General features: G+C 38.1%; 1 protein-coding gene across 3 annotated transcripts in view; it reads left to right on the forward strand.

Moving 5' to 3' along the window:
* The window catches only part of LOC145770140 (chromatin remodeling protein domino-like), a 169,121-nt gene that overhangs the window by 92,819 nt on the left and 59,022 nt on the right, over window positions 1–17,280 (forward strand). For 2 of the 3 annotated variants that reach the window (XM_082581728.1, XM_082581740.1), the window contains 11 exons: window positions 2,275–2,411; window positions 2,480–2,666; window positions 4,855–4,997; window positions 5,207–5,273; window positions 5,678–5,726; window positions 8,479–8,523; window positions 8,918–8,953; window positions 14,320–14,424; window positions 16,038–16,124; window positions 16,218–16,255; window positions 16,883–17,022. In XM_082581728.1, coding sequence (XP_082437854.1) covers window positions 2,275–2,411; window positions 2,480–2,666; window positions 4,855–4,997; window positions 5,207–5,273; window positions 5,678–5,726; window positions 8,479–8,523; window positions 8,918–8,953; window positions 14,320–14,424; window positions 16,038–16,124; window positions 16,218–16,255; window positions 16,883–17,022 — 1,034 coding nt within the window. The remainder of the gene's footprint in view (window positions 1–2,274; window positions 2,412–2,479; window positions 2,667–4,854; window positions 4,998–5,206; window positions 5,274–5,677; window positions 5,727–8,478; window positions 8,524–8,917; window positions 8,954–14,319; window positions 14,425–16,037; window positions 16,125–16,217; window positions 16,256–16,882; window positions 17,023–17,280) is intronic. The other variant, XM_082581733.1, reaches the window with a different exon arrangement.

The raw sequence follows: 17,280 nt of genomic DNA on the forward strand, positions 1-17,280 counted from the left end.
TACTGGGCTTGTCTAGTCTTGCTATCTGGTTAAGCAAAGCCCCATCTTGCATTGCTCCGGGACCCTTCTTGGCGCCGTCCACAAAAGAAATGACATGGAAAAGATATATTTCGTTTATGTGGAACATGCATTTGAGGGTATGAATATCATGACCAACTTCATCATTAAAATAATTGACCAGTCGAGTATTGACTCCAGACTTTTTTCCTGTGTTGAGAGCAGTCGTATCAGCCATGACTGAATATACTTGAGAAAGGTGAACTCTGCAAGCCTCCTGGATGATGGTGCCAAAAATCAGTTCTGCAGTGACCAACACACTTTTGGGAAAAGATTTAACAGCAAGCACACTTTCGTGCTTTATGCCATTATCATCAACAAGTTGACCCAAGAAAACGTATCGATCTATTTCATCGACAATGCGCCCATCATAACATAACTGCATGGCAGAAGCTGAGTTGAGAGGGTTCTCACTTTCCATCAGAGATTTTTCTCTCAGAGATTTTTTGTCGTTTGCGGTATACTGTCGAAGGTGATGCAGCATTGCAGCTACTTGATCTTTTCCAAGAACCGACCTCATAAGATCTGACTGCTGGCGTACCGAAGTCATCCTACGATCAGCAAGTACACAACTTCTATCATTTATGGAAAAAGAATGTACTTTCTTGTACACTTTTCCCCAAACAGCTGGTTTCAGAGGCTCGTATTCCTTATCATCTTCCCAATTCATATCACCATCAGAGTCGTTTTCGCTACTGTGTAGACATCTAACTACTTCATTTCTTTTTCTCTGTTTCAAACATAGTAGTGCCGATGCTTTGGCAGATTGTATGCCAGAAGTGTTAGGTTTCTCTGTTTGCTAAGCACTGGAAGACCAGCTTTGTTCCATATGCCAATAACATCTTTCAGCAGTTCATCTTTGAAATGGGGTATATTCTTCAAAAACTTAGGATTAGTTTCGGCTACTTTCTTCCTCAAGTAAAAATAGTGACTGACTATATCTGAATTAAGGGGAAGTACATTTCTCTCCAATCCTTGAAGTTTTGCATCGACTTACTAATACCTGACCTTAATGTCATAATGACACTTAATCTAAAGCAGGTGAGCAGCATACCTCTTCCTCAACGGTTACATTAATATTATAATACTGTAGTAATACTTTCAAATTACCATTTCATCTCTTGCAAAACGAACAAGGACTATTACTACGCAATAGCAGCTTCCAAGATGGAAAAATACAGAAAAACTTATTATCTTGATCACCTGATCTTTGTTCATCATGAGAAAATAGACCAAAAATCAGATTTTTTAAAATAACTTTTTTTTTGAAGCAGATAGACCTTAATAGTCTTTACATCAGATATAGGAAACCGACCCTTCTGCGCATTTTGATACTAATTTTGTCGATCTATGATGAGTGGTTCCGGAGATACGGCCAAATTTCGAGATTTTGAGGCCCAAAAATTTCAAATCGCGTGGACCACCTCAATATGACGTCATAATTGAAAAAAATTGGGGTGTAAACTTTTTACCCCAAATACCACCAGATGGGACCCCAGGCATTTTGAATTTCAAAAATGGTGAAAAAATGAAACACCCTACTAAATACAGTATAGTTAAGTTGTCGCATAAGTAGAAGGCCAATAAATGGTCTACACTCTACACTGTGCGACGTGTGCGTCGTTTCAATTTTGCAAGGGCGTCACACAGTGATTCCACTTCGTATCTCAACTCGATTGCGGTACTGTAATAAAATGCTCACAGATATTATCATCCTCTGAAATGCATTCGATCTCATCATTTTGAAACTGTAGCATTGCTTATGGTTTAACAATCACATCATAGCGTAGTTCTACTTTACTTCGCTCCGAGACAAATAACGGCTGGATACACGATCAAATATATAAAAATATTGAAGATCCTATCGTTGGGTGAGTCGCAGGCCAAACAAAGGCGTCACAACGAAAAAAGTTTGAGAACCACTGGCCTAGGTGTTACGTGTATAAACGCTTGAATTCCCTCCACATGAAATTAATTATGACTCAATAATGCACATTTGGTAGTCTGACATTTCGCCAAAATTATGTTATTTTTTTGAACTCTTTTTACCTTAGAGAAGTTACTCAACGTACCACCCGGAAGACTTTCGCGTACCACAGTTAGGGAACCACTGAGTTACACACACTGAAAACTAATTCAGTGGCGCCAGATTTTGTCGATTGCTTAGAGTTAGGACAGATTTGCTAGGATTGAAGTCACTGATTTGGTTGCTTGCAGGTGTTGCGTCCTTTTCTTCTTCGCCGGATCAAGAAAGACGTTGAAAAACAAATGCCTAACAAATACGAACACGTTGTGAAGTGCCATCTATCCAAGAGACAACGTTTTCTTTATGAGGATTTCATGTCAAGAGCCGCGTAAGATTTTTTCAATTAGCTTTATTGCATGTTTTGGGCAGTTAAATGAAGTCGACATTTATACACAGGACCAAGGAAACTTTAGCAGGCGGACACTTCATGAGCGTCATTAACGTCCTCATGCAACTTCGCAAAGTTTGCAACCATCCCAACTTGTTCGAGCCACGGCCTATTGTATCGTCATTCGCAGCGACTCCTATCGAATATCGAGTGCCTTGTATCATATATAAAGCCCTGGAAAAAGAACCGTTTGAAGTAAGCTATTGATGTATAGACAAATAAATCCTATCAACCACACGGCATTTAACATAATATAGTAACATTACATGAAAATAACTAAAAATTACAATACAAGTGTTTTCGACCATACTCAATTACTCATGTTAGCCCTTATCAAGTAACCAACTGACTAATCAATGTCTTACATAAATTAAAATTACAAAACTGATCTGCGTACACAAAATCGAAAAAAAAAACGCATAAAAATGAAACGACAAATCAAAGGAGAGGAAAAAGCACATGACTCAAAAATTACGTGAAGCGATTAAGCAGATAGGTGGCGCCTGCGGCGAACAACTGCCTATTGAGGCGAGGATTGCAGGATTTATGAGCAAAGTCTCGTGGATTTTAGTGTCCACTTCGGTGAAGCATTTACGCACAATTCTAAAAGACTCCAGGTATGGTTTAATGTTTGAACAAGTTTGGCAATCGAGTAGCCTATATGATCTTAATGGCACTTTTTCTGTTGAGAGTGGTTAAATCTAAGTGCTCCCTCGCTCTCGTGGCCAAATGTCGCATGGACATACCAATGCATGTACAGTTCGCGTCGTGCGAACAAGTGAACTTGTACACGCCATTTGAACACAAAAAGGAGGGAGTTTTAAATTTAAGCTGAAAATAATAACTAACTTTAAATGTTTTAATTATACACGGGTCTGGTATAATATAAAACTAGACATATTCTTGATAAATCGTTTGAGTTCTTTACCAATAGAAGGAACAGTGAGAAAGTTTTTTTAATTCGCGTGCACGTTCCCCCGTCTGAGAGTCAGTAGAACCTGAATTTAAAACCCTCTCAGCAATTCAAAAGCCCTTTTTATTGAAAGTCCACGAGGGATAGTTGTTAGCATTAAAATAAGAACGTAGTCGATTGACTTTAATCCTGAAACGATAAGAATTGGAGTAAATGTCCCGTGCTCGGTTAAGTAGGCACTTAATCAATCCAGACTTGTAGTTAGAAGGGCATATAGCGTTGAAATTTAAAACGAGGTTAGTGTTGGTTGGTTTTCGCCAAACCCAACTATCAAATTGTTGCTACAGTATTAATTTTGATTTCGACATCGAGAAAGGATTTGTTTATCTAATTTACCCTTATATAGAAACATACCTTCTGTGGCCATAAGCATGAGTTTAATAAAAATTCCTTTATTGGTGGGTGGATGGTTGGGCTGGTCTTGCGAAAAAATACAATTGGTTATAATGTCTATAGTTTCATTTAAAGGAACATTGGTGAACAATGATTTTACATCGAAACTTACCATTAATTGATTCATACCACATTGAAAATTATTGAGTTTTTCTAAAAAAAAATGTTACTAGAATTGAGCATGTACTTATTTGGCATAATATATATAGTTTGATGATAGAATCCAAGAATTTTGCCAAATAGTATTCAGGGGCAGAAACTATAGATACCACAGGACGAGAGGGATTATCTTTGTGAACTTTGATTAAACCGCAAAGCTTACCCTGGCTGCTCCCAGAAGGAATCAATTTCTGTGTTACGTTTTTATCAAATTTTGTAGGTACTTTCTGATAATACTCAACGGACTTTTCTTTAAAAATAATTGGATGAACCGAATTTAATACTAAAATTCGCGAGGCTTTGCTCATGAAATCCTGCAATCCTCGCCTTAATCGGCAGTTGTTTGCTGCAGGGCGCAGGCGCCTCCTGTCTGCTAAATGTCTTCACGTAATTTTGCGTCATTGATATGTGTTTTTTCTTTGCCTAATTATAGTAATTAAGCGTCATGTGATTTTGTCTCTCCTCTGCCCTGTCGTTTCATCTTATGCGTTTCTTTTTTTCGATTTGTGTATGTAGATCAGTTTTGTAATTTCAATCTATGTAGAACATCAGTCAGTTGGTTACTTGATAAGGGCTAACATGAGTATGGCCGAAAATGTTTGTAATTTTTAGTTTACTTTCACGTTATTATATTATGTTAAATGCCGTGTTGTTGTTAGGTTTTATTTGTCTATGGTTCAAGAAAATCACCTCTTTACCAAAATTGTACTATTGATATATTTTTCGTTTTGATAAACTTTAGAAAGTTTGACTTACTTCCTGTCTTTAATGCACTGTTGAGCCGTACTCGTTTATGCAGTCTCAGTCACAAACTAGTTTTTGGAGTTGCATTTTATCGCGATGATCATTGATTTTTAGGACGTGAAACTTGAAGATCTGAACCTCCACCTACCAACGCTAAGCTGCCTGAGCACGCACGACTGCGATTTGTTGAAACGTTTGAAAACTCAGAGCAAACTTATCCAAGATGTCGATGTCGTCGATGATAGAGCTGTCCCTGAGTACGTACCCTCAATAAGGTGTCTTTCTAAAAGATGATCACAAACCAACTAATAACAATGTTGGCTTAAAATTAGACGTTTAGAAAATGTCTAGCATTGTAGGCCATTAAAGCTTACATCACCTACTGCTTCTTGGTTCAAATTTTCATCAATACAGTTCAGACCTTGAGCTTGTGGTGAATCACTAACCAGCTGACTTGTCATTTCAGGACTTCGATGAACATCACAGAGAAGATTCGAATTTTGATAAAAGAAAAATTGCAATCGCATTATCAGGTTATTGCCGCAAAGGTTGTGATTAGTTGTACATTTGATTTCATCAACTTGGCTTGACTACATGTCAGTGTATTGTTACTTTTTCAAGTGTTTGGTTGTACAAGAAGAGGTTGACGCCAGTGTTAATTTCTGTCATAGCAATCATACATAATTTTACATCTTTGCTACTTCTAACGCCAACACGGCAGCTGTTGTTCGGCTACTTTACTGTTGCGGCAAATGATGGCAAAGGTACACACCAGTAATACCAAAGTTGATCACAACGTTTCAATGCTTTGTGTTACAAAATATTTTCTTTTTCATGTGTCAGCTTAAAGTCCATCGTCTTGCGAATAAAGGCATGTAATTCTTTTACACGCATGTTTTAAGTTTTTTCTTTGTAGTAAATCAATTTAACGATTTAGGGCGAACAAACGCAAAGATTTGCAGCTTCAAACAACAGTTCTGAATCAAGTGAGTGATTTATCGTTTACCTTTAGCGTTTTGGGTGATTTGACAGGTTTTAAAATTATGCTTTATTGGAAATTAAAAATAGGGTTTTATAGGCTAACTCCTGCCGAGTCGATTATTGTTTTATTATTTCACACTAGCATACGTGAAATCGTTTGTAAGCTCTTTTGTACAGGGTGATCAAACCAAGTGTAGACAAATATTTGTTTCTCGGCGGCCGATTTGTAGCAAGAATTGACAGCGATAGACACCGTGTTTCGCCCATGAGGCTGGGCTTTTTTTTTCTCTTTTTTTTTTTTGTCACTATCGCACCACTAATTCTGCCACAAGGGTATTCGACCGCCGCTTTACCAGTCAGTTTAAATCTTATCTTTGTGGAAAGGAAAGAGCCAACAAAACCAGCAGGCGCCAGGGCAGAGGACATTGTGAAGAAAGGGGCGTTCTTCCCGGCTATCAGCACAAATATTTATTGAAATAACAGTACAAATTATTCAAATTATTTGCCTGTTCAAATTATTGCCTGTTCAAATCAAGCCTGTTCAAATTATTCAAGCGTTACAGCTCTGAAAGCCAAATTGCGCACTTGTTGAGAAAAAATATCATCAGACATCATACGTGTCTCTTGCAGTCAAGTGCACAACAGACTAAAACGTTTAGTGAAGGCAAAGAGAGGATATATTGAAAAATAAGAGTACATTTTGTTTATTTATATTTTTCTTTGTGATTTTCTTTATATGTGCAAATTTTCTCCTGTTTGGATATAATACTGTCATTTCAATAAATATTTGTGTACACTTGGTTTGATCACCCTGTATAATTGTGTTGCTTGATCGACAAACCGTTTCAGGAAAGTTTGTACTTGCCAGCGTTCCCTTGAAAACAATTTTCCAGTGCGCTTCAAATGTTTTCAGTGAGGTCGATCGTTCGCATAAAGCAGAAAGTTTATGATCAGCAGAATGGAAGGATTTGGATCCATTTTTTTTTTTGTCGAATCGTCAAATGTGCCTAGGCCTGTTATTCCGTTGGGTAGAGACAAGATGGGGCACCCGAAGATGGCATGGTTGGCTGTTTTCTTCGTCTCACCGCACTGACACGCAACAGATGCCCTCATGCCCCAACGTGTCAAGCAAACATTAAACGGCTAATTCCCTTTCTTAATCGGTTGGGTGTTAACCTCAGTGAGCTTTGATGTCCTAAGGTTTGCAAAGTTGCAAGTGAATTACGCACTTGATGAATCGCTAAAAGTAACTCAGTATCAAAGAGCTCTTTGCTTTCACGCTTTTCTGGTAATCACATCACACTTTCATTTCACTGTCGTCATGTATTAATTATTTTTGATACTTTGGTAAAGACAGATTTGACCATTACACAGTAGCGGATCTAGAAATAAACATTGGGACACAGAGTTACGTCCAAAAAAAAAATCTGAGAAAAAATGGATAGTTTTAAAGTTGAGGAATGAGGAAATATGAAAGTAGGCTTGCCCCAGAAAATTTCAACGAATTGTTAACTTATTTTGATTGTTTTATGACTCTGATGATGCCTTTTGTGTAAGCTGAATTCACAGTAGACTCGGCTACCGTCTGGCTAGGATTGCCAGATTCTGAAGAGCGATATATACCAAATAATAATGAAATGTATATACTAAACCTAAAAATATTACACCAGTTTAGTTCAGTTCATTTGTTTTATTGGCAAAAACAAAATTATACAAAACACAATCAACATAAATAATTCACACCAAGCTTATACCAAACATATTTGAAAAACAAAAGTTTAATAAAAAACTACGTTTTACACACATCAACTGTCTGAATAATGTCAAATTTTTAACTTGATAAAAAAAGGTTTCAATTTTGGCTAATTTTCGTATTTAGTATCTCACCAGCAGATCAAAAACGTAGTTTATCATCGTTTATCACCATACCGGTATCGCATGAAATTTAGTCAAATTTCGTTGACTGAATAGAGAAATTTTTGCCCTAAATCTTTTGTTGTGAAAACTTAATCTATTGCCTTGTATTGCATTGACGTCAATTTTTGTTTATGGCATTTACAGTTTCAATGTTGTTTACTACTGTTTTGAAACACGTTAATAATGTTGCAAGACAGCCGCAAATAGTTTTACTGGTTTTGGGTTCATCGTAAAACACGGAAAAGTGGGCATTTCGATTTTTGCGCATGACTGTGCAAAAGCGTACCGAAAATACAGATATTCTGTATTGAAGAAATAGAGAATAGGCTACCACATTAAATTGATCGAAGGGTATTGTATACTTGTATAGCTTTTGCCACACAAGTATGGCTTCTTAAAGTACATCTGTCGTTCTTATAAAAACAGAACTTTAAAATCTTCTCTGGCAGTAGCTTCCAGAACAGTGGACTTGGATCCGGAGTCTCCATCCAATGAAGTCAGTAATTTTTTTGACCAATCAAAATCATTCAAACCAAAATTCTTTTTTTAAGTTATTTAAGAAATGACTAAATACAAAAAAAAATTGTTGAAAAACGCTTTATTTTGGAAAGATTAACGATTACAAAAGTCATATATTTGTTGCAGTGCATCTGAAAAGCATTGCAAGTGCGCAAAAATCCAAGCACATTGCGCAAATGGTCTGGTGTTATTGAACGCCTTAGAGGGAATGCTGGCTCGACAGTACTGTAGCTTGCATGTTAGCAACGATGGCGCCTAGGCTATTCGGTCAAAGCAAGTCACCCCGGTTAGAAGTGTGGACAACTCACAGATTGTTTTTAGTTTCAGCTTCCACTTTGCAATCGAATACGAGTTCATGTGGGCAAAGTGAGTTCGCAAAGCTTGTTACTTCTCACTTCAGGCCTGCAGCAAGTTGTTGGTTAATTGTTCAGCATTAAAATGTAACGTTCATTTATCCTGAACTAATTTGAATGCACCAAGACAAATGTGACTTTGAAAAGTGGACTTTTTACCATATCATTTTTGATGAAGTACAATGATTTGCCAAATATGTTACAAAGCCATTCTTGAAACTAATGCTTAGCTATTTGAAAGCACCAGTCACTATGCTATCTGCCCTCTTAATTTTACATGCAGGTTCGTTTGCTATCGGCTTTGGGCAACCGTGTATCAGCAATACGATGTCAACTGAGAACATGACATGTTTAATTGTTTATGCGATGTTCGGTATTTTCTTCAGTTTTTATTATAATTTTTGCAGGAACACATGAGATGCAGACCCCTGTAAGCAGCACGGGTGAGAAGATAGGGATGAGGCTAATGACAATGCAATCTTATAGTTTGAATGAACCTTACCTTATTAACCTAAATGGAAACATCATCTCTTATACTGTATTTTAATGTTGAAGTGCTAAAAGGTGGAGATTGCAAAAATCAAATACGTGAAGTGATTGAATAAGTTAATACTTGATACATGTTCTTGTCGAGTAGGGGCTCAGTGTCTTTCTACCATCCCGTGGCTTGCTCAACTGCCCATCTACGTAACACAAAACTTGCAATTCTTTATTGATGACGCCTCAATTGGCATGATCACATCGGCTGGCTTTTATCTCCGTTGCCTAATATGGCTGGGGGGTAAACCCTGATTTGTAGTAGAATGCCTTGATTTCAGCTTGCACTAAAAATGAATAGAAATACTTATTCAACGTAAAAACCACAAACACTAGGGAGCCGCAAACAAAATCATTAGTGTCAATACAAATACGGTTAACAACGCAAATTTTTCATCAAATTGCTGAACAGAAATAAAAACACAACAAACAGGATTTTATCAACAATATTCATCAATCTTAAGTGTTTGTTTGATTTGCTAATTTCTGAGAGTTTGCTTGACGTTACAAACTTTAATATAGGCCTAGAGAATCAAGATTCGCAACATTATGTACAGTAATGCTAAATACAGAAGTGAGTTGTACACTGGTATTTTTGAGTTTTGGATATTTTCTCTCAGGAACCTGTCTCCACATCTTAATTGTAGAGTGGCATTGACTGAAATTTTTTCGTTCAGTTCAATTTCTACTGCAGACGTGTTACTGTTTATGACAAACAGTTGGCAAGCTGGAAAGCCATCACTGACCACATTATCGTTAAATGAATTTACAAGGAATTCAAACCTTGGTTTTAGCTTCTCCAAATCTTCAATCTAGTTTCGAACTTCCTGTAGACACTGGGACTTCTAGTAGACACTGGGAAATTATCACAATCTTTTTGACATTATGTCTTTGAAAAATTTTGATTTTGTTCCGGAAACTGAAAATCATTTGAGTTGGGTCGATATAATCTTTTGAGTACCCTGGAGTGCCAAATTGAAAGTTTGTAAAGTTCATTATATCTGTGAAAAAATATCAGGTCTTGCATCCATGTATTATTTTTTAGCCTTTTCCCTTTCCTGAATATCATCTCTTTTGTTTTGCAATATGTTAAAGTACACTATCTTGAACTTTAGATTGACTGTCCGTACGATTATAAAATTACATCAACTCGCTGCTAACTTCCCTTATAAGCTCCCTATGTAGAAAAGAGTGATCTGGGTTTAAATAGAGCTATGATATAACAGATGCTGGTTTTGTAACAATAAACTTCATTGTAACAATTAATTCAAAACGTTTAGCTAGAAGAGCCACAAAAAATATGTCATCAAGTTTGCCCACCGCTGGTATACAGATAGTATACCGTTGGTATACTGAGCAGATAATGAAAACATGCATCTTCAAAGAAATTTGAGCTGAAAAAACCATTTTGTCTTCCAAATTCGGTTTTGTTCCCACTAGTAGGGTGACCGAGTCTTTCTTTGCAGCAATTGGGTTTACTCCTATTCTTCATCTCGTTCTGTCCGTCGCATTTTCTTTTTTCAGTCCGACTTCGCCTCATTCTTCGCTTAGTCTTTGTTCGTTTTGGACGTCCCCGTTTCCTCAGCGTTTTAAGCCAAAAACCAGCTTATTAGCTTAACCGGTTCTCAAGTTATGTAATTTTTGCCAATTTCAAAGGTCACATGTCCTTTCAGAACGCCACTTTAGAGACATCTGATATCAAAAAAAAAATTCACCCCACCCTAGTATTTTGCTGCTGTTTGGTTTGGTGAGGATTATAGGTCCCTGTTTAAACAACATGTGAATGTGATACTGATAAGGATGGCAGACATTACGTCACATTTTTTCAATTCAAAGTGAAGTTTAAATTTATTTTGTTTATACTCAAGTTTTAATCAATAATAAGAGGCATTGCAAAGTACCCACATGGGTACTGTAAAACCGTACTATTCCCGGGTGGACAACTTTGTCCAAAATTTGTGAGTTAAAGTCTGACCACAATATGGTCTTCATGTTTGATTGGGTTTCTTTAGTAAATTAACGTTTAACAATATTATCCATTAGACAAGCTCAATAAAATATGAAGACCATATTGTGGTCAGACGAACTCACAAATTTTGAGCAAAGCTGTCCACTCGGGCAAAACTGTACTGTTTTACGGTAGTCTTATCAAGCTTGACAAAAGCTTCAAACAAACGACAAGCGCCCTTAGAACACTAATGGTCAGCGGCGTTGACGGGGGTAATTTTGGACCCGGAATGATTTTAGGGGCCTGTAACCTTTCCAAGGCGCCCGAGAACTTGAAGAAACCACCACATATACTTTGGATGTAGTGTGTTTATTGTTAGATTGTTAGGCCCCATATTTCACTTTTAAGAAACGCGCATTATATCCAAAGAATCCACTGTGGTTTCGGCAACTTTTTGGGCTCCTTGAAAAGATTACAGGCCCCTAAATTCATCCTGAGCCCTGGTCCAAAAGTATCTCCTGGACCCCCTGTCATTGCCACTGGTTTTCTGTAAATAAGGTCAAACCTAGCATTCGGTCTAACTCCTTGCAAATACCAAAACTGTTTCTTTTGGCAACACTGAAGTATTTGTAGTCTAAAAAAGTGATATCGGTATAGGTCAAAATGTTGGTGTTAGTAGATCTCTAGGTAAGAGCAACGCAAATAAGGTGCTGAAACATATTTGCAGTTGTAGGCTACAGTTCGTATTCGAGTTTTTATAGGTTGACGCTCAGACTTTTTGCCAAACTTTTACCAGCAATATTTTTTTCAGTGTGTGGAGATTTTGCCTTGTATGTGAAAAAAGGTTGCAAATGTGAGTGAAGAGAAATAAGTTACACATACAAACGAGAGTAGAAAAAAGTTTGAAATACGAATACGAGTGGAGAAATGTTAGGTTGTGGAAGCTAGCGATTAAACATGGGCTACTGGTTCGATAGTTTTGGAGGCCTTTCAGTCTGACTTGTTGGCGGTCATGACCACCGAGAGCTCACAGGCCTGCACCCTAAACAGCTTCAGTTTATTAACAAATGCAAACACGCTTTGCGCTAGGTCCGTAGCTATTTTAACTAATCCTGAAAATTTAGGTCTGAAAGAAGTGAGAAAGTACTTAGCTTTTTGACAGCTCCCTAAGACTCTAGAGCAGTGGCTCTTAACTAGTGGGTCATGGCCCAGTGGTAGGCCATGACGCTGTATCCCGTGAGCCACCAAGCTAGACATAAATCAGCAACAGAAACTCATAGTATACAATATACATCATAAATTCAGTTCCTGAATTCTGGATTAGAGTGTCTTTATTGTTTCTACGTATCAGCATAAACTGTCTGTAAAAACTATTGGCTTTCACCACCACATGGTTGTGTGAATTTCTCTTATCATCATTGACTGTGAAATCTATGCCGCGCAATCGACTTGATATTGAAAACGACATACGGTGCACCCAGAATTCAAAGTATTGTGGACAAGATACAGCAACAATCTTCTCCTGAAAGTTGTGTAAATAAACTGCTGATCAATATTTGGTGTTATTGTCACTTTGTCTTTTTCATTGCATAACTTAATGGGCCACCACCAAAATGTTCCTATTTTATTGGGCCATGAGCAGAAAGGCTGAGAATCACGGCTCATTGCAGGGGCTGGTCACCATGCAACTCTTGGTTTCACTCAGTGATCAAATTATTCAATTGCCGATGATTGAGTGCGTACGTAGTTGGCGGTTTCTATCACAGACTTTCTGTCGTTCAAATTCACTATTTTTGACACAAATTAGGCCTTGATGTCTAGTGTGGAGGCTACACCGGTATGGTTAGAGAAACACAATTCTCGCTGTTCTATAGTGAGTAGTCAGGTGGTGGAAGATCGCTCCTTCTCGACTGTGCATATCCTTGGGCTACACCGGTATCCGGTATGGTTAGCAAAACACAATGCTCGCTGTTCTATATGGAGTAGTCACATAGTGCTAACGCCAGGAAGATCGCTACTTCTCAACTGAATATTATGTGGTTGTTGGCTAACCCAATGGATTTCATTTATACCTTTTTAGAATTTAGGATTAGAATTATACCTGTGAGCAATTGGCGTCACCTAAACGAGCGGCTCTCAACAACTTTTAGTTATTGTGGTAACCATAGGCGCCGACTTTTTAAAAAACCTTGGGGAGCGAGAAAGGTGATGACGTCATAACCATAACGCTATTTTACTCAATTAAAATAGTAAAATAGCTTACTGTCTTGTTTATATTGACACCTAGGTCGCAAACCGAATTTATTAGAATCGCTGTGAAACGATTAGTTTTAAGCATGCAGTAGGCTACGCCTAGTCGTAAAAATTTTGATAGTGTTAGCTCATAATTGAAACAGTTGGAAAACAAGCCGATTCATTTCCTTTTCGGGCGAGTGAATAACAACGATCAAAACAGTGAAGTTATCGAAATAATACGCAAAAAATCATGATTTCAAGCAGAGTGGAAACCCGCTATCAGTTTTATTACCTCGTTTCGCTCCTTTTGCTAATTACAGTAATTAATTTCAAAGCGTTAATAACGACAAAGTGTTTTCTCTTCTGTTAGTGGGAGTGGCTAGTCTTTTTTTGAATAGTGCAGTTTTCTCATAATTGTTAATGTATATATTGTAAAAATATATACATCAATACAGTGCTTATTGAAGAAAAACACGGATGACAGTTTTGAAAAATGCGTTTTTTTTTAAGCTGTACAGTAGTCAGTATTCACGTAATTGTTCGTTGTGTCGTACAAAGTTTGCTGTTCGATTTCATGTTTGAAGTTACAGAAAAAATAACTCGTGAAATGAGAATAAACATTCAACCTCGCATTCGCTTTTTTTGCTACCACGTGATTTGACTTTGAAGTTGCTCCTCACGCGCGGGAAGAAAAGCAGTGTGCGTGCCGTGCGCCAGTACGGTAATTCACGTTCCAGAAAAAGCCGTGCGATCAGCTGTTTTGCGGGCCAGAACAAGGCTAGGTTGTTTTTCGCTTTCGGAATTCTTAAAGTCTGTTTAAATGATCTAAATCTATTTCACAAAATATTTTATCTTTGAAACGCTACTTGCAATTAGTCATTTTTGTTGCCCCTCAACCATAAATTTATGGGGGGCGCCGCCCCTCGGCCCCCCCGGAAGTCGGCGCGTATGGTGGTAACTGTTGGTTGATTTCACCCTTTACTTTACCGCGTATTTATTTTCAAACTACCCCAACGCGGGGCTCTGATGACCTCCATGAACGCATTTCTTTGTTGGAGTCAGTAATGTCATGAATAATTTTGTTACTAGACGTTTCCCGTGCCTCGTCCACGTCATCGATCACTTTGCAGTATCAGACCGCGCATGGGACGCGATGGGCCACCATTCCTAATGGACAAATCAGGCACTTACCCGGTGAGACAACTTATTAATTTGCACTATTGGTGTAGAATCACTGCTGTGGTGTCGCGCGAAAAATATACGACTCCGACTAACCGATTTTCAACCCTCCAACTCAAGTTGACAATTTTTTTTAATATTTGAATTGTGAAACAAATGGCTTCATGAAAATGTAGTGGATTAGCTTTATTGTGTTGCAAATAATGTAGTTTCGATTTTATCTGTTATTTATCTTTGTGCATGCAATTTAATCAATCATTATAAAGGTAAGAAAGGTGTTCAGGGCAAGTCCAGTTTTTGCCTTTAAGCTGTTTGGGGTCAAACAGTAGCTGGACACCGCTGGTTGATGCCTTGGATTCTAAAGCTAATCCGTCTTGGACTGGTTTGAGTGTTGCTAGCCCCAAGTGGTACTGTGGCAATCAAAACCTCCGGCATATATGCATGGCGCCAGAAACGTGGGAATAGATGTTTGCTGAAGTTTAGTGAGAGGTGGTTTGTACAGATTAATTACAGTTGACTGTACCATTGATTTCCGTTGTTGACCATTCCAATGCAGAACTAGGGTGGGAGGAGGACACTGGTTTCCATTTTATGGAATCTTTTACGAAAGTGGCAATACCGTGGATGTTGCTATAAGTTTGTGCAGCCAATGTGTATCGTTGAATTTTCAGAACAGCACTGATAGTGGCGTGTGTCTCCAGTAGAAGAATAGCCGTTGCTTGGTTGGCCTTCACTAGTTGTTCTAAGATGTCGATTTTAGACTTTTCAGGCCTTCCACATTCAACTGCAGCAAGGTGATACCCTACCATACGACAACCGAAGTTGCCATGAAGTGCGCATGCTCCGGGTCGGCATCACTCTGTGCAGGATGGAGTTGCATAGAGCTCTATGAGCTACAATTGCTGTCTCGATTTGTTGTCATTCGCTTGATTGCAAGATTCAATTACCAGGGCTCACCACTAGGAGGTTAACAACGTGAGCCCCATTTGTAAGAATAATATGTACTGACGAAGCCATAATGTGTCAAAAGCTGTACAATACCCTTGGACCTATACATTTTCTTCAATACAGAATACATTTGTATTGTCAGTACGCTTATGCTGATTGTCATGTGCACAAATTGAAGTAAATACTTTTCCGTGTTTTACGATGAGCCAAGACCAAATTACTGATTGCAGCTGTCTTGCAATATTTTTGTTTTAGTGCCATGACAAATAAAATTTGAACTTTAAATGCCAAAAACAAAAAACGACGTTCAATACAATGTAAAGCAATGTTACACAATTTTCAGGGTAGGAAGGGGTTTGCATGGAAATTTCAAAACAAACTATACCAGAGATCTTGAGAGTATTGTTGCATCATAAAATCAGGACTAGAGTTGAAATTAAAATTACCCCCCCTCGACTCAACGGAATTTTAAGAAATAAAATCAAATAAACAGAGTAATCTAGAAAGTTTCATGCGCAGACATTTTTGGAAACTTTTGATGCCCTCAGACTTAATGCTTTATTGAAAGGGAACCACAACTACAAAGCATTGACTGCCTATTGCTTTAGGTGCTTTTCATTTAAATGAAGTATTCCTGGTTGCTGATTAGTAATAATTGTTTTACATTTTAATATTTCCAGGTGGAGTTGTTCAAATCGTGACATCTGGTACCAGTTCTAGAAGTTTGACGTCATCACCAGCTTTGCAAGCAAGCAATAACTTATCTGGTAATTTATTGGTGAATTCTTTTAGTTTTATGAATTGATTGCTGACATTTGAGAGTGTTACTTGTTTCAACATTTTAATGAAATATTTTTCAGAAAAGCATTCACAAAAAATGGCAGCCCAGTCTTATTCGGTGAGTACCTGTTGAGACTTGTTTGAAAAGCTTGACAAGATAAAGGCATTTCTTACACTACTGCGCAGCATAGCAATCTACAATCTACATACATGTGCCATGCCAACGGGCAAGCTTTAAATTTGACTGGAGGCTGATTTGTTACGCTTGATAGCAGACAGAATCATCTCCTTGAGCAGATAGTATGGATAGTAGGTAATAAATGTAGTCTTTGCGTTTATCTTGTTTTATTTGGCCTAATTTTGACGTTTGTGGTGTGGTAACTCGATAATCATCTGGCAACACTGGTAACAAAGAAGGTTCTGATAGTTTCTCCAAGTGAAATGAGGTTTTCCAGCGATTTACACTGTGGCAATCCGATTTCTTGTACAATTATTTTCATATATACGTAAAGGACATTTGGTCGACTTCGAAATCAAACGTACATCGGCCTCCAGTTATTGTAGGTTTGCACTTAGTTAAGCCCATGTATAATGTATATCGGTCGTGATGCTTGACATTTGCTGTTGCGCAGTTGTCTTGCTGAATGAGCAGTTGTTTAATGCTAATATCGTTGCCCACCCGGTAATCTCTCGTTCAGCGTTGAACAAATATTTGCTTCTTAACTGTTATAAAACAAATCATCAGCGTCAGTTGACCAAAAGAAGGACAGCGAAACGCCAGGAGCTGCTAACACGGCTGTCGCGTGTAAATGAGCAGCGGTGTCATACCGAAGCAACTTACCTTCCTGCCAATCTGATCCGCCTCGTGGAGTCCATCACTTCCCAGTGAGTTTTGTTATTCTAAGTGTGAAATTGTCTGTTTGCAATCCAACCGCATTTGCAGTCTTTTTTTTCGTAACTTTTTAGCTGTTTCATGTATCAGTGCTAGTGCAGGGTTTCCCAAACTGTGGTCCGCGGACCATTGGTGGTCCGCGACGACTGCACAGGTGGTCCGTGGCGATATGACAAGAAATTAAAAAGTCACGCATATACGTTGTACAGTATGTATGTACCCTGTCAAAGATAATTGCCGCAGTTCTTAAT

The sequence above is a fragment of the Aplidium turbinatum genome, chromosome 1, assembly GCF_918807975.1.
Source record: "Aplidium turbinatum chromosome 1, kaAplTurb1.1, whole genome shotgun sequence".
NCBI classification, from domain to species: Eukaryota; Metazoa; Chordata; class Ascidiacea; order Aplousobranchia; family Polyclinidae; genus Aplidium; species Aplidium turbinatum.